The 25,179-nt window shown below is 35.1% G+C and overlaps 4 protein-coding genes across 6 annotated transcripts; 3 read left to right on the top strand and 1 right to left on the bottom strand.

Annotated features, from left to right (window-relative positions):
* The first annotated feature begins 12 nt into the window (after nucleotides 1–12).
* Nucleotides 13–6,679, top strand: LOC123310958. Its single transcript, XM_044894684.1, has 5 exons — nucleotides 13–170; nucleotides 291–697; nucleotides 1,195–1,507; nucleotides 1,869–5,223; nucleotides 5,644–6,679. The coding sequence occupies exons 1-5, from the start codon at nucleotides 152–154 to the stop codon at nucleotides 6,356–6,358; spliced, it is 4,809 nt and encodes a 1,602-aa protein (XP_044750619.1). The 5' UTR covers nucleotides 13–151; the 3' UTR covers nucleotides 6,359–6,679.
* Nucleotides 6,680–7,289: 610 nt separating this feature from the next.
* Nucleotides 7,290–8,790, top strand: LOC123311209 (SUMO-activating enzyme subunit 1). Its single transcript, XM_044895039.1, has 6 exons — nucleotides 7,290–7,308; nucleotides 7,346–7,526; nucleotides 7,584–7,755; nucleotides 7,838–8,094; nucleotides 8,150–8,334; nucleotides 8,391–8,790. The coding sequence occupies exons 2-6, from the start codon at nucleotides 7,444–7,446 to the stop codon at nucleotides 8,693–8,695; spliced, it is 1,002 nt and encodes a 333-aa protein (XP_044750974.1). The 5' UTR covers nucleotides 7,290–7,308; nucleotides 7,346–7,443; the 3' UTR covers nucleotides 8,696–8,790.
* A 236-nt stretch (nucleotides 8,791–9,026) lies between these two features.
* LOC123311208 (presenilins-associated rhomboid-like protein, mitochondrial) lies at nucleotides 9,027–11,044 on the top strand. 2 transcript variants are annotated; one of them, XM_044895038.1, is made up of 8 exons: nucleotides 9,027–9,188; nucleotides 9,242–9,449; nucleotides 9,496–9,615; nucleotides 9,675–9,933; nucleotides 10,008–10,132; nucleotides 10,188–10,289; nucleotides 10,429–10,526; nucleotides 10,889–11,044. In XM_044895038.1, the coding sequence occupies exons 1-8, from the start codon at nucleotides 9,151–9,153 to the stop codon at nucleotides 10,977–10,979; spliced, it is 1,041 nt and encodes a 346-aa protein (XP_044750973.1). In that variant the 5' UTR covers nucleotides 9,027–9,150; the 3' UTR covers nucleotides 10,980–11,044. The 2 variants fall into 2 exon arrangements, with proteins under 2 accessions (XP_044750973.1, XP_044750972.1); XM_044895037.1 differs by having other exon boundaries at nucleotides 9,669–9,933.
* A 349-nt stretch (nucleotides 11,045–11,393) lies between these two features.
* LOC123311207 (neither inactivation nor afterpotential protein C) lies at nucleotides 11,394–24,865 on the bottom strand. 2 transcript variants are annotated; one of them, XM_044895036.1, is made up of 16 exons: nucleotides 24,724–24,865; nucleotides 23,988–24,288; nucleotides 23,827–23,931; nucleotides 23,323–23,711; nucleotides 22,773–22,863; nucleotides 22,442–22,717; nucleotides 21,889–22,277; nucleotides 21,023–21,565; nucleotides 20,540–20,832; nucleotides 20,017–20,297; nucleotides 19,682–19,962; nucleotides 19,267–19,523; nucleotides 18,742–18,807; nucleotides 18,380–18,552; nucleotides 17,935–18,137; nucleotides 11,394–12,103 (listed from the first exon to the last, which is right to left on the bottom strand). In XM_044895036.1, the coding sequence occupies exons 2-16, from the start codon at nucleotides 24,270–24,272 to the stop codon at nucleotides 11,443–11,445; spliced, it is 4,293 nt and encodes a 1,430-aa protein (XP_044750971.1). In that variant the 5' UTR covers nucleotides 24,273–24,288; nucleotides 24,724–24,865; the 3' UTR covers nucleotides 11,394–11,442. The 2 variants fall into 2 exon arrangements, with proteins under 2 accessions (XP_044750971.1, XP_044750969.1); XM_044895034.1 differs by having other exon boundaries at nucleotides 24,675–24,800.
* Between the last annotated feature and the right edge of the window lie 314 nt (nucleotides 24,866–25,179).

Here is a 25,179-nt window from a genome sequence, read left to right as displayed (position 1 = left end):
TTTTTTATTGTTGGGTTACATATGTTTTATCGTCATGCCGGCATTATTTTAACCTCCGTTTATTTTTTTTTAATCAATGTGATCGCTACTCCTCTCAAGTTACATGTTAATTACTGTGATATTGCTTAAATGTTAATATTTCTGACTGAAAATGGTTCAAGTCGATAAGGGTAAGTTGTATTTTTATATTGGATTCACTGTAGAATTAAAATTACAGTGAGTTTTAAAAAATTTACCATTGTATTGTGATGCACTTACTTGTAAAATGCTGATAGAGTTTTTGTTTCCAGGAGAATTTCTTCAACCAAAAACGATAAGTCCAAAAGTTTTCAAATATTTGAAAGAACTCGGTGAAGAAGCACCCGCTCATGAAAGAGTGGTCATACTTACATTCAATCAATTTCCATTCAGTTACTTTGCTCGTATGACACCTGACGGATATAATAATGGGGAGAAATTACCCTCCCATGTTTTAATTCCATGTATCAGATTTGTGTATGATAGGACGTTCCACTTTTTAGGAAGCTTATTTTTTTATTCAGATTATATGGAGAAAGATATAGACAAATTCAGCAAGGATATATCCGAATGTATGAAACTTTACATTTTAGCACTAAAGCATGCAAGTTTGACTGTAATTGCTACTGTTGCACCCATGACAGATACTTTTTATGGAGCTATCAAAAACCTATGTTATGTAAGTCGAAATCTGTGTGTGAAAATTATTTAAAATTTTTTATTTATTGATGAAACAACCTGACAAGTCATCATTTCTTATGTAACATTCTCGTCTATAATTTTTATCAAATGAAGATTATGAATTCCATGAACCTTATTGAAGTCTGATTAATTTGAGACTCTAAACTGTCGAAGAGTTAATATTTTGTCTATACTCTAGGTCCTTTCGTTTGCATAAAAAGTGTAGCACTTTTCTACACCAGTGTAAAGGAAATGTAGTTTTTCTAGTCAAAAGAAGATGTAGATAATCTACACCTCCTCTACACTGGTGTGAATTCAATCATCAAACGAATACTGAATCGAGTGTAGAAAAGTGTTACACTTTTTATGCAAACGAAAGGACCTTCTATAGATGCTGAAGAATTAAAACTGAACTGTCTATTTTGAAATTATGATTATTATCATATTTTCTGTTCACTCACTTTTAGATGAACACTTAACTGGGTATTCTTTCAGATACCTTACTTTCATGAATTCTACGGAGCTCTCTGCTATTATGTTGAGGATATGTGCATTTATCATATCCACGATCCGACACATGTTGAGAACCGCTTTGTGAAACTCTTTCTCGAAAATGACCTTGAATTTTTAGTCCATGGAGTTGGATATATAGCTTCGAAAGCAGATATTGTGGAGTGTTTGAAAATGAATAAAAAACCACTATTTTCAAGAAATCTAGAAGAAGATTTTTTTGAACAAACAAGTACTGTAGGTCAATATTATTTGAGTGATGAAGTCAGCCAAAACATAGCAAGACTTATCGAACTGAGTAAGCGTTTTTTGTTTTTCTTGTTAGATGGAATAAATTTTGTTGAATGCGTATTTTGAACGCAATGAACCTCTTTGACATATTATATGTAGTTATTTTTCTTAACAAGTGCGGAATGTGATACTTTCCCGCTACTGTTATAGAGATCGAAGCATACAGGTCAACAAACTTCTTAAGAAAAAAGTTTAAATTTAACTTTCCAATGGTTATTTTCCAGCTCTAGTCAAAATATAACAAACTAATAATACAGCTTTCCTCAGAAAAACTTTCCCAATAATATGAACAGAAAATTTTGTGTTTCTTCCTGAAATATATCTTTTCTTTGGAAAACTCACACATGACATATATTTTGTCTTTGCAGAAATATTACCTCCCAAAGCCAAAGGAACTGCAATTTTCATAAAAATTTTTCGAGAATTATTTGAAGAATTATATTCAAATTCTGATGATGCAAAATTTCTCATCCTTAACGACAGTGCAATGAATGATCTTATGAATTTCACTCAGAGCCTAAAAGCAATTGAAGAAAAAAAAACTTCAGGGGTATCTTCACAAAGCTCAAACAGAGAACAGCCAAAATCATCAAAAACTGTTAGAAATTTGAAAGATATTGATAGTTATTTAACCAAAGAACAATCTGACAAGGCAGAAAAAGAGGAAAATGCTAAATTCAAAGAAAAGGCGAAAAAGCTTGAACGTGATATCTATTCTGAAATGTGTAATACACCTGATTTCATTGAAAATAATCCTGATGTTGTAATAACCACTTCCTCTGGCAAAACATTAAGTGCAACTCCTACTGGAGGAATTAAAAGAAGTCGAAAGAAAAAAAACGCCCCTATTCCTCCCGATGTCAGGAAAGAATTGATAAGAGCAAGAATTGCTGCAGCAGAAGCATCAAAGGTTACAACATCCACTAAGAAAAAAGAATTGGCTAAAACTAAAATTCCAACAACACCAAAGGAAGAAACTCAGAGGTGTTGTGATGAGGTAACTCTTTCTTCCAAAGCCAAGGGTAAGAAGCACAAAAATACTGACAGTCATTTGAATAACCAACCACCTGTGCAAGTGGCAAGTAGGGAGAAAAAAAAAAGAGAGCCTCAAAGCAAATGTGGTGATCAAGAAAGTAATCAGAAAAATAGTCAAGATTCTGAAAAGAGTTTGGAGTCAAAATGTAAAAAAAGAAAAAAATCCAAAAGCGAATCACTCAACACTTCCCAGAGCAGCTTTGACAATAGTCTTAATTCCATTACTGAAGACCAAATGAAACGGCCAACAATTACCAGAGTGCAGACACAAAATAAAACCATTGTTAAGAAAATCAGTTTTGAAGATGATAAACAATCTGAAAGTAAATCAAAGCTTGCTGAAAAAGCAACAAAAAAACTAGATGTAAAAGCAGAGGTTGAAAATACTGCCACAAAAAATAAAACAAATAAAGAAAAACTCCATAAACTTCTAGATGACAAAAATATTGCGTGTAAAACAACAAGCTTTGAGCATTCTATCAACCCTAAGAAAAGAAAGAAATCTAATAATGAACATGGTGGAATGCCTGAAGGAATTGAACTGTCTGAAACTCTAATAAAATATAGTGCTCAAGCAGGAACTGAAGGTGAATGCAATTTAATGAAGAGTAGTTTTGAAAATACTAATGTAAGAAATATTGAAGTTCCTAATTTGATAGATTATGAACTCCAAATAGAAAGACTAAATGAAATTGAGAGGACAAGAAATGTAGAGGATGCATTTGAAATTGAAGAATTTGGGGGAGGGATTCCTCTTACAGTTGAAGAATTTGAATCCACCCTAATGGAGGTACAGGGCACTGATCAAGCAGAAGCTTTGAAAACCAATATATCATCGACAGAGTTGGAAAACACTGCTAACATAAATTATGATGAACAAGTTGGAATTTCTGATATGGCTGTAAATTTTAAACCATTCACTTCAGAACCCACTAATAGCAAAACTATTTGTCCCAGAAATGAAGAAGAAACCCCTGAATTTATAAAGATGCTTAAAACTCCTGATGCTCATAAGGACTCAGGTGATGTTTCTGATTTAGCGGAAAATTCTAAACCCATTCTATCAGAAATTGAACTGAGTCAAAAGCATGGTATTAGAGTAAATACGGATGATGCAACTGGAGTTAGGAGCTCAGAAAACATTGTGTCAAATCAAGAAATTAAAAATGAAAGTGAAGTGACTTCAGATGAAAAAGCTTGGGAAAGAGTTGATACTGATAGAAAACCTATTGTATCAGGAATAGATAATGAAAGTAAGATTGCGGATAACAATGACGATAATGAAGTAGATAAAATTTCTGATTCATTTAAATATTCACAAGGTAATGAGAATTGCGGTATAGTTGGGGCTGGCAATGATTGGGGTGATACAGATGAAATTCCTGACTTGATTGAAGATTCAGAACCTATTGAACCAAAAATAGAAGATATGGGTAAGAATAAAGGGAGTGCTAGTAACGCTAGTGAAATAGATGAACTTCCTGAATTGGTTGAAGATTTTGAACCCATTGTTTCAGAAATGGAGACAAAAAGTATTACTGACTGTGTTAAAACAAAGAAAATTCCTGATCAGATTGAAAGTTTAGGAACCTCTATATACGAAAAAGCTTCAAATGAATGTATGATGAACTGGAATATGATCAGTTCTGACAAAAATATCGTAAATCAGGATGTTGTTCAAACTCGCAATTCAAACCAAAATGAAATTGGAAATATTCAATCAACTGCTAGTTCAAAAAATGATTACAATGAGCCGAAATCTGAAGGTTCCCAAATAATTAAAAATGTTCTGCTAACAGAAGAGTTCTTACAACAGGAATCAGAAGATCTTGGAGTTGATAAGATTGAAAGAAAGTACTTATCTCCAATCAAAAGTGCAGACAACATAATATCTCCTTCATCAGGGGCTAAGAAAAAAAATAAATCAATTCAAAATGAGGATGGATCTGATAAAGAAAATACTGATGTTAATGAAACAATAAGTCCCCCAGCGGTAAATGTAATAGAAAAATTGGTCAGTGATCAAGTAGATGCTGAAGCTATAAGAGGCATTACGCTGTCCATTTCCTCTGCTTCTCAGATTAACCAAAATAAGCAGGAATTCGAAAGTGTTAGTGCACTTGATGAAAAAAATAATACGAAACAGGATAATGTAGAGGTTTTTGTTGCAACAGATCTCATCAGTGAAGAATCTATGGACCTGCTAGTTCAGAACTATCTCAATTCTGATCAGTATCAGCAAATATTAGGATCAGGAGCAAAAATTGATACGTCATCCAAATTTGATGCAGTTGTCGACAGTTTCAGGAAAAATTATGAAATACTGAAATCTTCAATGGGTAAAAAATTAGAAGATGAAAATGAAAAAGAGGAACCTCCTAAAAAAGAAAAAATGTTGTTACTATTTAAATGGAAAGATAACAACACTGTTACTATTGAAAGAGTTAGAGCTGATTCTGTGAAGTTACCACCTCGGGATCCATTCAAAATAACAGATTTAAGAGAAATTGAGCATGAAACATTTGTAAAGGACTCTAAAAGTCTACATACAGATAATGTGGGGGAATCTTCAACAAAGACATCTGATTATCTGCCCAAAGTGCCTGACAATGAAAACCTTGGGAAAAGTTCTGTGAATGAGCAGGTTAAATCTTTCATCGAATCATTCAACAAAAATGATATACCAGGGTAAGTAAGAAAAACTCACAATTGCATGATTAATAATTAAGAATGTTAATTAGTTATTATCAATTTTTTTTCCATATTTTTTATTCATTTGCTTATTACTGACACTAAATTATCAACAATACTGTTAATGGAACCTTCAGAACTCAAAAACAAGTTACAACATATTTGTTACACTATTTAATTTTCTCTGTTGCCTGCTGAAGTGAAGTTTTGGCTTGTGGTATATTTTCTTAAGATATCTGCTACATAAAATATCACGATGTATAGTGTGAAATTTTACATCCCTAGTAAATACACTAGGGGTACTGTAATAGCAGAAAATTTACCACTTGTTCTCGCAATTTCCTATTTGGTCAATTATAGTTTCTATCAAATTTTCGTGGAACTTTCTGTATTGATTGGATAATTCATGGTTCTCAGGTCTAATGATTCAACCAATAAACATCCATCTGAAAATGCTGTAAAAACCGGAGCCATAAAAAAAACTTACAAGAAAGTAACTACGTTTTCGGCCAAAGACATTGAAGACATCAAAAATTGGGATAATTTCCACCAGTTTGTCAACATTATGAACACTTTTCTGAAAAATATAGTGCAATTTTGCCCTGTTCTTTATTCTACAACTGAAATTATGGAAAGGATCGAAGAGGATTGTCTGAAAGTCTTCCTTGTTCGAAGATGTTCATCTGATATAAGTTTAAAAGACCTAAATGAAGGTAATAACCCTTATGGAACTCTTTTCTTCACATATATAAATAAGAGCAGCTACAATCAAAGAGTGAAACGTGAAGTTGATGCAATGATCCAATTACTCGACGCCTTGGTTATTGACGAAATGAATTATGATCCAGAATCAGAAATGATTAGAATTGAGACCAAACTAGTCCGAAACTTATGGTTAAATAATGCAGTAGGAATCAGGAGAATCTTCGAAGATCTACGAAATTTCGATGTTTATGATGAATTGGCTCCTGACCTCTTTAAAACCGATCATGTTGTCCAAATAATGAAGCATATACTCCAAAAAGGAAACGATCCATATTCTTTCGATTTTAATTATGATTGTACACCTATAGATATACGTGAATGCTTCAACACCCTTAAACCACATGGTAGTGTTCTATTAGTTGAATGAAAGCTTGCATTTTGTTTATATGTTATTTAAGTGATTTGTTACATTTTGTAATTTGTTTTATTGATGCGATACTGAAAACTAAAGATGTGATAAATTATCGACTGAATTCTTATTAGATTTTAAGCAATATAAAGTTTTAAGACAACACTTTGTACCTGCCAAGTCAAAAAGACATTCCAATTTACTTGGAAATTCAAGTAGAGACATTGGTTATTGACTCTGATGTCATTTGATATTCAGTAAAAATTTAATTTATTTTTTTATTGGAACAAAAAGATGTACATGTTACATATCCTTTAATGAAATGTTATTTTTGAATTTTCTCTTAGTTTTATTTCGAATTCCTGAATTCTATCTGTAAACTAAGCTTTTTAAGCGAGGCATAACATTTTTGCAGATCAATAAGTTGTAATAATCGCATATCTTTTGGAAAAATAACTAATTTTTTTACAAGCACGCATTCAACGTTTCAAGTCGCAGAGTCATTTTCCCAAACGGTGCGGAAAAAAATGAAAAAATGCCTGCAATTTTCTTTCCCGCGCGCATATGCGCGCGGATAATCATGGTAACAAACATAACAACAATTATATGAGTTAATCAGATTTGATCTGTTTTATGTGCAATATAATACCACTTTCCGCACTTGTTAGGAAATAGTTATTTTCCTATCAAGTGCGGAAAGTAATACTTTCCGTATCACTATCTATAGTGTGATTAAATCGAAGAGGTTAAATTCATGCATCCCCACCAAGATAAGATAATAGTTATCAGAGACTGTCTCTGGTAGTTATTTTCTGTTGAAGATGAATTTTTTTTTATCTTTTTTGAACCAAGTTGCAGAGACAAGACCCTTTCTCTATGCAAGTTGTTTTGAACATATAACCACAGACCAGAACGTCAAATAAATATGTCAAAATTGTCAAAGAACTACAAAATCTGTGACCTTGAATATGCCCAGAGACCAGAGACTTGCCCATAGACTCTATGATGCCGGTGTAGTTTGTAAACACGTTGAGTCGGTTGAGTGAAAACTGAAAATATAAAAAATAAATTGAGCAAATAAATTCTTTTTTGCAACATCAAAGATGTCCGAGAAGACGCTTTCAGCTGTAGAAGCAGAATTGTATGACCGACAAATTAGGTTATGGGGAATTGAATCACAGGAAAAGTATATACTAATATAATAACCAATTTCATTTTCGGTTCCAATGAAAATTATTTTCAGATTGAGAGCATCAAATGTGCTTTTGATTAATTGTAGAGGATTAGGATGTGAAATTGCTAAAAATATTTTACTTTCTGGAATTAATTCGTTGACCATACTAGATGACTGCATCGTTTCTGAAGAGGAGCAGACACGCAATTTCTTCCTTTCAGTAGATTCTATCGGAAAAAAAGTAAGCCGTTTTTTGGATATTGGTCATAACTGTTTTTGTCAGAACATCATAATTTGCTTTCACTTATTGGTTAACTTTCCAGTTGGCTGAAGCAGTCCTCCCGAAAGCACAGGCCTTAAACCCCTTGGTGAAATTAACTGCTGATACCCAGAATCCTTCAGAAAAAGATGTTGAGTTCTATAAATCATTCACTATAATCATAACAACAGCAATCAAGACAGATCTAGTATTGAAAATAGACAAGATTTGTAGGAGTAACAATGTGAAATTAATATCAGGAGATGTTTTTGGAATGTTTGGTTTCTGTGTAGCAGATTTCTTGAAGCATGACTACTATGAGTGAGGTCACAAAAACATTTTTCATAGATTTTTTAGTGATAATTCAATTTGATAGGGATCGTGTTCAAATGTTGGGAAAGAAAAGAAGTCATGATGGCAGTGAGAAAACAACTGTTCAAGTTCAAGGACAAATTGATTACCCGGAACTAAATAAAGTATTGATTTTCCCAAATACCAAACAAAGTGTTGATGCCATAAAAAAGTCTAAAAGGAGAAATGAACTATTTTTCCTGATGCTGGGTAATGAATAAAGATATGTTCAGTTTATTGTAATTCATAAAAATTTTCATTTTCAGTACTTCTGGAATTCAGAAATGAAAATTCAAGAAATCCTGAAATATCTTCAAAACTTGAAGATATGCAAAAATTGAAAATAATAAAAAGCTCTATAGTAGATCTTTATAAAGTGTCGGAAAATGTTTTCGATGATTCCTTATTTGAACAAATATTTGGAGAGGTGGTACCAGTAAGTGCTATATTAGGGGGAGTTATAGCACAGGAAGTGATTAAGGCAGTATCACACAAAGAAATTACAATAAATAATATTTTCTTATTGGATCCTCTCACTTTCAATGGAAAAGAGGAATGTGTGGGTGCATGATTATTGCAGAAACTATATCCTTTTCGAGTTTAACCAAGAAATTATTTCATTTTTATATCATTTTCAATTCTCTAATAAACATTTCTTCAAAGTAATTTTGTTGTTTCTATCATAAAGGTGATATATATGTATTCAATAGTGCAGAGTGCTGAGCTGACAACAAAAAGGAAAAATGTCAAATGTTTACATAACATTTTTTGATCAATTTTGATAATTAACAACAGTTTGTCTCAGAGATCTCTGGGTTGTCTCTGTAATTAATTATTTGTAGCATGGACCACAGAACAGTCCAATGATTTGTAGTTCAATACTACCTTTCCATAGATGCATTGTTTCTTTGTGGTAGATCCACTAGATCCAATTAACCACAATTTAAACGTCAAAAAGATTACGTACATTTCCAAAAATTTTTGTTAAATGGTTGTTTTTGTAAATAAATTAGAAACAATTTGAGGATGTCATTTAGCAAAATAATTAATTTGGGGGACTTATGGTGAGCCAAATTGAAATTCTAACAGCTTATCTTATTCAGAAATTTGTTTTTAGCATCTCGAAATCAGCACTTTTATCGTCAAAAAACTTGAAATTTCATCCCCAGAGAACTTTCCGAAATCTACGGAACAATAAAAAAAATGCGGGGCCTAATACAGACTTGCCCACAAATAGTGTTGCAACACCTTTTCAATCTAACAATTTCGATGCTTCGAAGTTACAAATAAATAATATTTGGAAACCTTTGGGTTTCACAATTGTGGTAAGTTTAAAGATTTTGAAAAGTTCCGATAATACAATCGTAACAGTTTAGTACTGCATGTTATGGAGGTGCTGCCATTTGGGAATATGAAAATATGAGATCTCATGCCGCTTCAATGCTAAAGAAACCATTGTCTTTATTTAGGAGGAGAACCGAGGAAAGATCGGTATGAATTATTCAGTGAAATAGTCAATCTTTATTTCAATCTGAAACTTCAAGTTTCAGCATCCATATCTAAAAGAAATCGCCAAATGGTGGAGTAGCCTGAGTGGCGGAGAAAAAGTGTTTGTTCCCATATGTGTCCTGAATGTATTGGTTTTTGCAGCTTGGAAGCTGCCAAGATGTCAACCTTTTATGTTAAAGTGGTTTTGTTCAAATCCTGGTAGTAATAATATCTGTTTACCTATGTTGTTATCGACATTCAGTCATTACTCAACTTTGCATCTTTTAGCAAATATGTATGTACTTCATAGTTTCAGCACAGGTGAGTTGGGAACTACATCAGTAGTTTGCAATTGTAGTTCTACAAATACCAAGCACATGACATGTTTTTCTTAGGTGCGGCACAAGGTTTGGGGAAAGAACAATTTCTGGGCTTGTATCTTAGTGCAGGTGTATTTTCAAGCTTAACAAGTTATCTATATAAAATGGTTACGAAACAACCTGGGCTATCTTTGGGTGCTGTGAGTAAATAAAATGATAATTTTGTCATGGAACCATAAACTATCTTTTTCACAGTCAGGTGCAATAATGGCTATATTAGGTTATGTGTGCACACAATATCCAGACACAAGATTGGGTATAATACTTATTCCCATATTCAGTTTTTCTGCAGGAACGGTAAGTTTTATTCTATGAAAGATCTTTATTAGTTCCCAATTTTAAATAGTTCTATTTCAACGGAAACACCTTAAATTGACTTGTATTATGCCAATGATTCAATATTTATTGAAGGATATAATATTAGGAGTTATTCTAGGCTATTAAATTCATCATGGGCTTAGATACTGCAGGGGTACTCCTAGGGTGGAAATTCTTTGATCATGCAGCACATTTGGGTGGAGCTGCCTTTGGGATGTAAGTAACACTGTGACTAGGACCAGTGGTGGTTCGTGGTTTTGTCATGAGGAGGCTAAATTTAAAATGATGAATGTACTTAAAACTCTTTTATTTATTAAGTTTTGAGAAGAAAATCAAACTTGATTTGACCCCTAAGGCAACAAAGGCTAAATGTAATACATGAACTGTCCATCTCATGCATTCATAGGAACTGTAGTTTTCGAGATAATTTCACACTACATCTAGCATCTCTAGCAAGAAAAATAGAGAAATCTATAGGGTTTTAACATTTTAATTGAGAAAAGTGTCCTGTGACGAACCGCTACTGATTAGAACATTAGTTCTGAATATTGATGGTATAATGCATTTAACCCTAACAGGTTTTGGGCACTGTATGGGCACCAACACGTGTGGCAGAAAAGAGAACCATTACTTCAACTCTGGCATTCTGCTAGGGGAGCTATCAAATAGTTTATGAGAAATTTCGGACGTTGAACATGTTATAATTGAATGAATAAATGAAAATGACGAAATTGCCATTTTGTGTATTATTGAAGTTAAACCAAAGACATTCTAGTAAAGTAATATTTTTCATCAACTCAGTGAGCTTTATTTCTATATTGTACTTATACGTGAACGTGGCAAATCCAAAGTATTTGGCTTATGCTTATTATAGCGTCGTATGCACGGATTGGTGAAAGTAAACGGGCTTTTTACGATATGTCATTGCTTAATTAGGCCGCACATGCTTTCTATTTCTAATAAATTCATTGGTGCTTCTAAAATGAAAAAATTTATTCGAGATTTTGTCTTGTTTAGGGATAATAAACAGGTGCGTGCCGAGCAAATTCTTGCCCAGGGTGTCGGTGGTGCTAAAGGCCGGTCCTGACTGAAATATTTATTGATATTAGTCTAATGTTACTAACAATAAGAATTAAATGTCATATAAAGTGCCCTCTAAAAGCAACTGAGGTCCAAGTTCGAGGGATATATGTTCATGTTTCTGGTTAATTTCATTTTGTTTTGCCAAATGGTCTTGTTCTTGAGTTCTCAAAGAGAAACGACGAACGTTCACAACAGCTTTCATCGAATCCCTTTTGAAATTCGTCTTTCGCAACATTCCTTGAAAATTGAAGGGCGGACTGTCATCGTTTGCACTGTCTCTTCTTCCGATGCTTTTCAGTTCAGCTATAGGATCAGGCCCCCTGACTTTGCTCAGTACTGGGGCTTTGATGTAATCGAAATCTTTATTAGCTGGTTGGGTATTGTCCAAAATATAGTTATTTTTATATCCGGAAGGTTTCATTGATATGGAGATATTCTCTTTTTTTGGACTCTTACATTGTTTGTAGGTTATCTCATTTCGAGTGTTCTTCATTCTCTTCAATTCTTCGACTTGTTGAATCTTAACTTCATGTTCTTCACTATCTTCCAATTTTTCTAATTTATCCTCGGGATTTCTGCTGAATTGCAGATTTATTAGATTTTCGTTTGCTTCCTCGGTTTTTTCGTCTTGTGTTTCATTATGTTCCATCATTGAATGACCCCTCCAGTGATAGGGCTTATCCCAAGACTCGGTGTATTCTTCTATTAATCTGAAATTTAGTACAGAGTGAGATCAACTTTCAGGTAAGTATCAAAATTATTCACTACACTTAACACGTATTAAAAAAACCAAGATATATAAATTTAGGAATTTATTGCTAGAAGAGTTGCTCCTTTTAGAATTTGTATCTTTTTCATCTTTACGATCTCGTCATCTTCCTTCGTTTTGATTTTCATCTCTGAACTGGCATTTTTCAAAAACTGCAAATTTCAATCTGCGATATCTTCTCTGTTATATTCATCCCATCCAATTGAGATTTCCGGTTCTATAATCAGCATTGCCAAGACTTTCACCCTATCATAAAAACACGATTTCGAAAATTTCGATTTTTTGGGTCAAAAATTAGCAGTGGTTAGACCCCCTAAAATGACCTATTTGCTACCCTGTCTGAAAATCAAGATATTCTATTACTGTCTTAGGATATGGAGTGCATAGAATTTGTTGTGAAGATTCTAGAAAACCAAACAGTTGATGATTCAATATAGAATCGCACTCCAGAGAGCTCTTCGGAGTCGACTCGAAAATGAAAAGTCGAAAAACAAAAAAAATTATTTTCTCCTAAACAGTGTCAGATATTGGAAAGTTTGGTATGAAAATATAGGTTTTCAAACATGCTGAATCGATTGCAAGCAATTTCGAGAGGCTACCTCCGTTCGTTTAGATTTTCTTCTTGGAAATGGCATTTTTCAAAAATTGCAATTTTCAATCTGCGATATCTCCTGTTATATTCGTCTGATCCAATTGGGATTTCCGGTTATATAATCAGCGTTGCCTAGGCTTCCACCCTAGCACAATAACTCGAATTCGAAAATCTCGATTTTTTGGGTCAAAAATGAGCAAGGGGTTAGACCCCCCTAAAATCACCTATTTGCTACTCTGTCTAAAAATCAGGATGTTCTATGACTGTCCTCGGATATGGAGTGCATAGAATTTGTTTCGAAAATTCTAGAAAACCAAACAGTAGATGATTCAATAGAGAATCGCATTCCAGAGAGCTCTTCGAAGTCAACTCGAAAATGAAAAGTCGAAAAACAAAAAAAATTATTTTCTCCTAAACAGTGTCAGATATTGGAAAGTTTGGTATGAAATTATAGGTTTTCGAACACGCTAAATCGATTGCACGCAATTTTGAGAGCCTATCTCCGTTCGTTTAGATTTTCATCTTGGAAATGGCATTTTTTTAAAAATTGCAATTTTCAATCTGCGATATCTCCTGTTATATTCGTCTGATCCAATTGGGACTTCCGGTTTTATAATCAGCGTTGCCTAGGCTTCCACCCTAGCACAATAACTCGAATTCGAAAATCTCGATTTTTCGGGTCAAAAATGAGCAAGGGGTTAGACCCCCCTAAAATCACCTATTTGCTACTCTGTCTAAAAATCAGGATGTTCTATTACTGTCCTAATGTATGGAGTGTATAGAATTTGTTTCGAAGATTCTAGAAAACCAAACAGTTGATGATTCAATAGAGAATCGCATTCCAGAGAGCTCTTCGAAGTCAACTCGAAAATGAAAAGTCGAAAAACAAAAAAAATTATTTTCTCCTAAACAGTGTCAGATATTGGAAAGTTTGGTATGAAATTATAGGTTTTCGGACACGCTAAATCGATTGCACGCAATTTTGAGAGCCTATCTCCGTTCGTTTAGATTTTCATCTTGGAAATGGCATTTTTTTGAAAATTGCAATTTTCAACCTGCGATATCTCCTGTTATATTCGTCTGATCCAATTGGGATTTCCGGTTATATAATCAGCGTTACCTAGGTTTCCACCCTAGCACAATAACTCGAATTCGAAAATCTCGATTTTTTGGGTCAAAAATGAGCAAGGGGTTAGACCCCCCTAAAATCACCTATTTGCTACTCTGTCTGAAAATCAGCATGTTCTATTACTGTCCTAATGTATGGAGTGTATAGAATTTGTTTCGAAGATTCTAGAAAACCAAACAGTTGATGATTCAATAGAGAATCGCACTCCAGAGAGCTCTTCGAAGTCAACTCGAAAATGAAAAGTCGAAAAACAAAAAAAATTATTTTCTCCTAAACAGTGTCAGATATTGGAAAGTTTGGTATGAAATTATAGGTTTTCGAACACGCTAAATCGATTGCACGCAAATTTGAGAGCCTATCTCCGTTCGTTTAGATTTTCATCTTGGAAATGGCATTTTTTTAAAAATTGCAATTTTCAATCTGCGATATCTCCTGTTATATTCGTCTGATCCAATTGGGATTTCCGGTTATATAATCAGCGTTACCTAGGTTTCCACCCTAGCACAATAACTCGAATTCGAAAATCTCGATGTTTTGGGTCAAAAATGAGCAAGGGGTTAGACCCCCCTAAAATCACCTATTTGCTACTCTGTCTGAAAATCAGCATGTTCTATTACTGTCCTAATGTATGGAGTGTATAGAATTTGTTTCGAAGATTCTAGAAAACCAAACAGTTGATGATTCAATAGAGAATCGCACTCCAGAGAGCTCTTCGAAGTCAACTCGAAAATGAAAATTCGAAAAACAAAAAAAATTATTTTCTCCTAAACAGTATCAGATATTGGAAAGTTTGGTATGAAATTATGGGTTTTCGAACACGCTCAATCGATTGCACGCAATTTTGAGAGCCTATCTCCGTTCGTTTAGATTTTCATCTTGGAAATGGCATTTTTTTAAAAATTGCAATTTTCAATCTGCGATATCTCCTGTTATATTCGTCTGATCCAATTGGGACTTCCGGTTATATAATCAGCGTTGCCTAGGCTTCGACCTTAGCACAATAACTCGAATTCGAAAATCTCGATTTTTCGGGTCAAAAATGAGCAAGGGGTTAGACCCCCCTAAAATCACCTATTTGCAACTCTGTCTGAAAATCAGGATGTTCTATTACTGTCCTAATGTATGGAGTGTATAGAATTTGTTTCGAAGATTCTAGAAAACCAAACAGTTGATGATTCAATAGAGAATCGCTTTCCAGAGAGCTCTTCGAAGTCAACTCGAAAATGAAAAGTCGAAAAACAAAAAAAATTATTTTCTCCTAAACAGTGTCAGATATGGAAAAGTTTGGTATGAAATTATAGGTTTTCGAACACGCTAAATCGATTGCACGCAAATTTGAGAGCCTATCTCCATTCGTTTAGATTTTCATCTTGGAAATGGCATTTTTTTAAAAATTGCAATTTTCAATCTGCGATATCTCCTGTTATATTCGTCTGATCCAATTGGGATTTCCGGTTATATAATCAGCGTTGCCTAGGCTTCCACCCTAGCACAATAACTTGAATTCGAAAATCTCGATTTTTTGGGTCGAAAATGAGCAAGGGGTTAGACCCCCCTAAAATCACCTATTTGCTACTCTGTCTAAAAATCAGGATGTTCTATTACTGTCCTAATGTATGGAGTGTATAGAATTTGTTTCGAAGATTCTAGAAAACCAAACAGTTGATGATTCAATAGAGAATCGCACTCCAGAGAGCTCTTCGAAGTCAACTCGAAAATGAAAAGTCGAAAAACAAAAAAAAATATTTTCTCCTAAACAGTGTCAGATATTGGAAAGTTTGGTATGAAAATATAGGTTTTCGAACACGCTAAATCGATGGCACGCAAATTTGAGAGCATATCTCCGTTCGATTAGATTTTCATCTCGGAAATGGCATTTTTTTAAAAATTGCAATTTTCAATCTGCGATATCTCCTGTTATATTCGTCTGATCCAATTGGGATTTCCGGTTATATAATCAGCGTTGCCTAGGCTTCCACCCTAGCACAATAACACGAATTCGAAAATCTCGATTTTTTGGGACAAAAATGAGCAAGGGGTTAGACCCCCCTAAAATCACCTATTTGCTACTCTGTCTAAAAATCAGGATGTTCTATTACTGTCCTAATGTATGGAGTGTGTAGAATTTGTTCCGAAGATTCTAGAAAACCAAACAGTTGATGATTCAATAGAGAATCGCACTCCAGAGAGCTCTTCGAAGTCAACTCGAAAATGAAAAGTCGAAAAACAAAAAAAATTATTTTCTCCTAAACAGTGTCAGATATTGGAAAGTTTGGTATGAAAATATAGGTTTTCGAACACGCTAAATCGATGGCACGCAAATTTAAGAGCCTATCTCCGTTCGTTCAGATTTTCATCTTGGAAATGGCATTTTTTTAAAAATTGCAATTTTCAATCTGCGATATCTCCTGTTATATTCGTCTGATCCAATTGGGATTTCCGGTTATATAATCAGCGTTGCCTAGGCTTCCACCCTAGCATAAAAACTTGATTTCGAAAATCTCGATTTTTTGGGTCAAAAATGAGCAAGTGGTTAGACCCCCCTAAAATCACCTATTTGCTACTCTGTCTAAAAATCAGGATGTTCTATGACTGTCCTCGGATATGGAGTGCATAGAATTTGTTTCGAAGATTCTAGAAAACCAAACAGTAGATGATTCAATAGAGAATCGCACTGCAGAGAGCTCTTCGGAGTCAACTCGAAAATGAAAAGTCGAAAAACAAAAAATATTATTTTCTCCTAAACAGTGTCAGATATTGAAAAGTTTGGTATGAAAATATAGGTTTTCGAACACGCTGAATCGATTGCAAGCATTTTTGAGAGCCTATCTCCGTTCGTTCAGATTTTCATCTTGGAAATGGCATTTTTTTAAAAATTGCAATTTTCAATCTGAGATATCTCCTGTAATATTCGTCTGATCCAATTGGGATTTCCGGTTATATAATCAGCGTTGCCTAGGCTTCCACCCTAGCACAAAAACTCGATTTCAAAAATCTCGATTTTTCGGGTAAAATATGAGCAAGGGGTTAGACCTCCCTAAAATCACCTATTTGCCACTCTGTCTAAAATCAGGATGTTCTATGACTGTCCTCGGATATGGAGTGCATAGAATTTGTTTTGAAGATTCTAGAAAACCAAACAGTTGATGATTCAATAGAGAATCGCACTCCAGAGAGCTCTTCGAAGTCGACTCGAAAATGAAAAGTCGAAAAACAAAAAAAACTATTTTCTCCTGAACAGTGTCAGATATTGAGAAGTTTAAATATATGTTTTAGAATACGCTGAATCGATTGCAAGCAATTTTGAGAGCCTATCTCCGTTCGTTTAGATTTTCATCTTGGAAATGGTATTTTTCAAAAATTGCAATTTTCAATTTGCGATATCTCCTATTATATTCGTCTGATCCAATTGGGATTTCCGGTTATATAATCAGCGTTGCCTAGGCTTCTACCCTAGCACAAAAACTCGATTTCAAAAATCTCGATTTTTCGGGTAAAAAATGAGCAAGGGGTTAGACCTCCCTAAAATGATCCATTTTCTACTCTGGAAATCAGGATGTTCTATTACTGTCTTAGGATATGAGGGGCAAAGAATTCGTTTTGAAGATTCTAGAAAACCAAACAGTTGATGATTCAATAGAGAATTGCACTCCAGAGTGCTCTTCGCAGTCAACCCATCTTTTCGTCAAGACCGAACGGCTGCATCGAGCTCCATAAAATCTTCAGATTTTTAACTTGAGGGGTTGCTCTTTCAGAATATGTATCACATTTCCATCTACGGTTAGTTTTATTGAGAGCAAAATTACTCTAACGGTGACTATCGAAAAATTTCCAAAAAGATGGAATCAATTAAATGATCGTCAAGACTGAACGACTGCTTCGAGCTCCATAAAACCTTTTTTTTAACAAGAGGAGTTGCTCTTTCAGAATTTGTATCACATTTCAATGAGAATTGAGACCTAAGAGAGAAATTGCCCTGTCTGCCCACCAGATTGCTACCTTTCTCAGGTCTTGGGAGGAAGCTAGCAGCTACATTAAGTATTCCTTCTACCTTAAACTGGTTTTATCCAGCAGCATATCTGAAGTATCATGAAATGGAATTTCATTCCATTTATAATTGATCTTCATTACCAGTGGCTTCGACTTCCCTGCCCATGGAGGTTTGGTACAATTGGTATCGATATCGGACAAATCAACAGTTTCAGACGCAATCGAGTCTAAATTAGCCATAGCATTTTGGTTGAAGATGAAGGTCTAAAACATTTGAAAGATAATAGCAATAATAAAATCGAATTCAACAAATGTGTTCCATCGTGAGGGAAATAAGGTCATCAATACTGGAATCATTTTCAAGCTTCTGGAAGAATTTTTCATTTATAGAATTTCATATCGAACGATATTAACCTCACGATTATAGATCGGAGAAGATTCACTCCAATCTATGCTCACAGTGAAACTCAGTATGTATTTTGAATTAAAATGGGAAATATGCTGACCTGTATGCTCAAATTGAAGGTATCGAAAATTTTTTTTGATTTCATTTTGAACAACAAATGAAGAAAACTACTCCTTTTCCATCTCATTCCATATTTTTTCATCAGCTTGAAATCCTTGCCGGATTTTGAACCGCCTTCGTCAGTTTGATCTTTTTTGGCCCGTCTCCTATATGCTGAAAGTTTTTGTACATGGGAATGTGGAGTATAGGTATATGTGGACGTTATTTTTGAGGAACACGCCTCACTTATACTGGATAAGGAAAAGTTGAAAGGGAAGTTTGCATTAAAATAAGAAGCAGAAGAATGGGGTGACACTAATATATTCAGGAATTACATCGAAGTTTACTGCTCATCATCAGTACCTTTTTGTATTACTTGTGCAGCTTCTTCTTCGGTCAGCTCAGCTTGGTCGGTTGGCTCTCCTGCCCCTAGATGTTTCAAATTGATTAGATTAGGTGTTTTTCGTCTACACAACTTTTTTCTTTACAATGAAACGTGTGGAATACTAAAATTAGAAGTGAACTGCTAGAACGTGCCGTCATCAATCGAGAGGGTAGCAGACAGACCAGTGTCTGGCTTATTTGCCGTCATCGGTACCGCATAAATGAAATGCAGAACTTATATTCCACGCCAGAAAGAACATCTGAGTTTCAGAAAACAGATGTTACATCTGACGGGATATGTCTACACTTTTTTACTGAAGGAACTGTCGGAAAAAAGCGTAGATTCAGAAACCGGTCTACCTGCTACTCTTTCGATGCATGACGTTAGATCTTTCACGTTTTTCTTTACATTACTGTTCTGCTCCAACAAATTTATTAAAAAAAAAATTCCAATAACTTTAGCGGTGGGACTATGGTAGTATGAAAATGACGGATGTCGAGTACCTTCTTTTCCTGATCTGCCGCTGTTCTTCTTCATTCGACATTTGGCCAGAAATCCTCTGAGAATGCTCTGGATTTTGATAATTTTCTTAACTTGATACTCGTATAACCTCGACAGGTATTCTTCGTTGTAATACTTGAGGAAAACTCTTTTTTTGCCTATCAACCAGCCTTCCATTTTTAGCCTTATGAGGAGAAGTCGACAGTTATCCGGTGTTATTTCTACATTCTCGTCGAAGTCAAATGCCAGAAACTGATATCTAGAATTAAAAAAAAAGGGTGAGATAAATGGTTCAAATGTTCAGTAGAGTACAAAATGATTTAATAGCCACTTTACAAGAAATCCTTTGGATATGATTCAACTCAGCACCCTTAAATATTTCACAACAAGCATGCACTCCTCATGAGTCAAGTATACCTTTTCAAGAACTCTGCGAACTGAATTCTGTAGGCGTAGCCTTCTTTGCGAATTTTAGCTGTTTGAGGAATAGCCATAGCCCTAATCTGTTGCTTCACCAGTTCTCTGCAGAAATGATTTGGTTTCGCTTTCAAATTCGTCTTGATGCACCTCACGAAATGGGTCCCACCAGATGTACTACCCGTAGACAGAGCAGTCAAGGTTTCTAGACACACAGCCTTGAAGATGGTGGCCAAAGTCCTCAGTTTCTTCGACTGCGAAAATTTGTTGGCATTGATACCCTAGAAAAATCGTTGTTTCAACAAATGTCCAATACGTTAAAATGAGTATTCAACCTTCTGGGGATCTGTCGGAGATAACGTAGCTTGTGAAACAATTTCTTCTTCGAATTCAAGGATTAAATTTCCACACTTGTTCAATTTTCCAGAGAATAAGGTCTTCACGATGGAATTGTTGGAAGATCTCATAGTTTCTATGATTTCTGGAGGTAGGAAATCCCTATTTTTATCAGGCATTTCCTTGGCATTATAGTTGAGTGTCCCTGTATAGTGACTTATTGAGAATTCCATGTGTTTAGACGTTGTGATATGTCCACAATCCATGTTCGATATAAATTCTGAAATTTTAGAATAATTCTGTGAAAATTCTTAGGGCAAACCATAAGAGAATCTTCTTCAATCTAATTTTAAGTTCGATGAAAGTTCCTGAGCTTTTTCATCTCTGCAAAATTCATTGTTTGGACTAGTTGAGCGAATATGACGATCTGATGAAATGAGCTCATTTGTCCTTCTTAGATTTGAAAATTGCTACTTCTATTGAGACATTTTGTAACAAATACTCGTTCTTGGAAACCATTACCTGTTATATATTTTCCGTTATATTCCAACTTGGAAGCTTGGCCTATTATGCTAAAAATGCCGTCACTCCTCCCTAGCAATGTGTCCAGTACCTTCTGGTTGTTATAAAACGTTATAGGTTCGTATTCAATATTATCTTCGTTCAAATCTGCCATCTCCCACTTGAAAATTCTCTGTACATAATAGTGCTGCATTTGCTCGTTGAAAATATTGATGAAGAGTTGCCAAAGCTCGTTGGTTTTGAAACATTCGAATCCCGAGTAGTCCAGTAGCTGGATGAGGTATTTCTCACCGCTAAAATGAAAATCTAATGAAAACAAGACACTCAGTTTACAAGAATCTTTAAGTTATTTGGTTGAACAGCATATTCAATATTTCAGACATTCATTTGAATAGTATTAGTTCTGAATGTTCGTATGTTTCAGCAATCCAAAATCAGTTCATATGCACATGATAAGATGTTAACCAGTAAATGGTTACTCACAAGATGGCTTTCCCAAGTACAAGTTTCTGGTTGATGCGAGCCACAACGTAGTCAACTAATCTAGAATAAATGTTATTAGCCAAAACATCCCTTGTATCCCTAGCCTCGTCGCAGGTATTCTTCCTCGACACTACAGCTCCATCCTTGAGCAGACAATAGTTGGTTAGGGCCCAGCAAAATTTCTTCTCATTCGTATCCAGCAGTTGCGCGACAGTCTTCGCTGTTTCAATATTGGAAATTTCTGCCCTTTCATCTTCTCGCTCCTGAAATCTCACCTCTCCAAGAATCAAGATGGCCGAAAGGCTTTTGAAAATGGCCTCTCTCTCCTCATTCGTGAATTCGAATTCTCGGAGTATGTCCTTGATTTTGTTGAATTTGAGGATATTCTTCTCGATTGCGACTCTTGGTCTCTCGGCCCTCTCTTCCTCCAGAACTCTTAGGTATCTGTAGCCTCTGTTGGAGTCTAGCTTGTAGTCTTCTGCCAGATCTTCATTCACTAATCCGTCATATACGTAGTAGAATATGTTGAAGTTCGCTTGGTGCCTGGAATTTATATTATATTAAGGCTTCTTAACGGATATACATCAGGGTCCCGATTCTTGAATCTGCAGGAATACCAACCCATGGAAAAAGTGGAATTTCCTCTGGAAAATTTTCAGAGAAACTGCTTTCTCTGCTATTTACCATAGAATCATGTTCCTACAGGATCCAATTCCTACAGATTCGAGAAATCTTTTGAAACGGTCACAAAACATCCTTAATTCTTGTGGATCAGTATATTAGGAATGCCTTTACAATGAGGTGAGTCTGGCATTTATGGTATCTTGATGTCGTGATCTTACATCTAATAGTCTTGCAATGCTTACATATCAGTGCTGGAAACTCTGGTTTTCTCCAACAGATTAACAAGAAAGGATGCCCCTGTAACTTTCCCAGTTCTTCCATAAGACAAATCAGTTCTCAGTACACATCTAGTAGAAAAGTCATTATAAGGTGTGGAAGCATGTGTGAAAGCGTGTATAAGATCAATTGCACTTCTGATCCTCGACATCTGTATGTTCATGTTGTGGCCGATAAAAAGAAGGTGATCGATGAGATTCAGAAAATTTTTCGTTTTTCCAGAACCGCTTTCTCCAGACAGGATTATTTTTTGAGGCACAACATGATGTAGAGCGTTTTGGTAGGCACTATCCGCTATAGCATAAATGTGAGGAATATTGTCTGATTTGGATTTCATCTTATATCTGGCGTGGTGCTGAAACAGACCTGAGTCAGTATAAGTAGTCCCCATTGGAGGGAGAGAGCAATAAGGAGCAGAAAGGAAATTCAAGAATCAATAGTATAACTACAACTTTATCGTTCTTTGTCTTGGTTCACACACTACCTGTTGACCTCCTTCTAAATTCATGTTTGTATTACCTCATCAGTGTATATATTCTCTTCAACATTAGGATTCAGAGTTATCAGTATTTCTCCAACAAAAGTCTGATATTTTCCGTCGTTGAACCTCCTTTCGATATGGGATAAAACGTTTTTTTCTTCGCAGTCATCTAGAGCGGCAAGATCTTCGACATACATCGGCTCCTCATTTCTTATCTCTCCTTCCCACAAAACGTTGTTCAAGACATGTACATCATCCTGTGGCGTTTCGGTTTTCACCGTAGAATCGAGTAAACTCAACAATTCCGTCGTCAGCTTTAAATATGATTCGATTAGTTAGGTGAATCAATAGATGTTAAAGGGCGCTTACGTGGTAGTTATTTTCTGGGACTTCTTCCAAGAAGGGATGTCCCAATAGCTCAGCCATGTAAGGCCGGTGTTCAGGATTCTTCACTAAGCACCTTAAAAAATCTTCAGTGAGGAGCTCTCCTTTAAAACTCATAATATTATACGGGTTTAATACATATTCATATACAAGTTGGTCCAGCATATTGAGTTGAATACTCAAAGACTTTAGAGTGCACAGATAGAAAAGTGTCTCTCATGAACTACACTGCTTAAAAATATTGATGTGGATAATTTGTGAACATGTCATATTATACAAAAAGAAAGAAAAAAATGACATGGTATAAATATGCACTTATGTATTGAGTTATGTTGCAACGGAAGGCTAGACTGCTTTAGAGCGATAACATAGTAGAGAAATAAACAAAATAAATATTTTTTCTCGAAATTCCTATTCAATTTTTGAGCAGTAAATGAAGGGAGTTCGTTTTTGATTTTTTCTGAAAGCTTCTTAGTCAATCTTATCAGTTATTATTCTGAATTACTGGAGTCAATAGTGAAATATTCGAACTCACTCAGCCACAAAATCATTGTAATTTTCAGACCAATTAGAGGTCCTATATAATGTTGGCGGTGGATTTCTAACGACATGAAATAGAATCCTGGTTGGATGCATATCCTTGAAGGGCGTCTTTCCATCTCCTAGTTCTATAGCTGTCATCCCCAGGGACCATACGTCGTATCTGTTGTCATAACTGATTTCATCTCCATTGGTTGCTTGGATGGATTCTGGGGCCATCCAAGCTGGGGATCCTATAGCTGAACTGCTCCTTCCGAAAGTGCTAGCCAGTGTGATGCACAATCCAAATCCTGCAACCTTCACCTCCCCGTTTTTTGTGATGAATATGTTGGAAGCCCTTAGGTCCCTGTGGATTATATGCTTTTCGTGGAGGTAGCTAACAGCCTGTGGATAAAATTGAATTTATTTCTGGAAAATTTAGTCTGTTCCATATCGATACAACAATATATTTCCAAATTATCACTTCAATGTTAGGACTTATTTCAGCGATGGGACTTACCTTTATGACCTCCTTCAAAATATGAGCTATATGTTCTTCCCTCATACATCTGTTCTTGGACAATAACTCATTCACCATATCCAGAACATTACCACCTTCACAGTACTGAAATTTCCAGAGGCGATTATCATAACTTGAATACGACATTAACTTATTCTTACCTCTGTTACTAGCATAAGTTCGTTTTTGAGACAGTAAATCCCGTAGAAATCCACGATATTTGGATGACTTGATACGTCTCGCAGAAGTTTATATTCATCCTTCAGATACTTCTCATTATAGGGCGTTATTTCTTGGATTTTGACGACAACTTGTTTATCTGAGGCTTCGGTATCTTTGGCTATGTACGTTTTTCCGAAACAGCCAACTCGAATTACCTCCTCCAATTTAAATCTGTCCCCGGGATCGGGAAAAGAATCCAGCTTTAGTGGACCTTGCGATGACATGTTTCTATAGCGAAATCTGCGAGAATAAGAAACTGCAAAATGATATCTTTGCAAATAATTCTATACGATGTATGATGATTCAATTTTTGAGAGTCCAAGAATGAAATAAACGATCTCATAGAAGTAGCTATATAAAGACGAGTCAGGAATGCTGAGCAGATATTATACTGTGATAACTTCGGAACGACTCAACCGATTCTGGTGATTATCCGAATCGAATTGTTACAAATATTAGTTATGATTAGGTCTCAACATCTTTCCCTTGAGTCTTCAGGACCGCCAGGTACTGATTTGGATGAAATAATTCAGATTTTACTATAGGAGTATTCGATGCGAACTTATTTTCGATAAAAATGTTTAAAGACTGAATTTTTTTTTTTTTTGAAAAACACATAAACATACCCAAATGAAAACGAGTTGACTCCAGTCAAGGAAAAAAGTATCGACTCACTTCAGAATTTTTTACAACCCCCGTCCACTGGAACGTATAGTCCAACACGAACTGTTCTCATCCTAGCTAGAATTATCTGTTTATGAAACCTACAGCGTGTCTAATAGGATCAGTTAAGGAAATCCTATTGGGTTTCTTTATAAAAAAAATAAAATAACGAAGAACTGTTTGATAGGTGTGCTATTCACTTCACAGAACTTGATTAACTCGATTATAATTTCAGTTTGTTATTGGATTAGGCTCGAATTAGTCCTTGGAAATGAATCAAGTGAATTTGTTCCCTTTTTGACAGAAAAACAAGTCCTGATATCGCCTTTCGAAAGCTGCCATTTTCTTAATTGAGTGGAAACTGAATTATCCAATTTTCAGTCAAATCTGAGGAATATATTGTGTGGTATATCACTTGTACGAAATAAATCATTTTACCTAAGAGTTGTTTGTTGTTTTCGTTTCAAA

This window comes from Coccinella septempunctata, chromosome 4 (assembly GCF_907165205.1).
Source record: "Coccinella septempunctata chromosome 4, icCocSept1.1, whole genome shotgun sequence".
Classification (NCBI taxonomy): domain Eukaryota; kingdom Metazoa; phylum Arthropoda; class Insecta; order Coleoptera; family Coccinellidae; genus Coccinella; species Coccinella septempunctata.
This window is presented reverse-complemented; position numbering and strand designations above follow the sequence as displayed.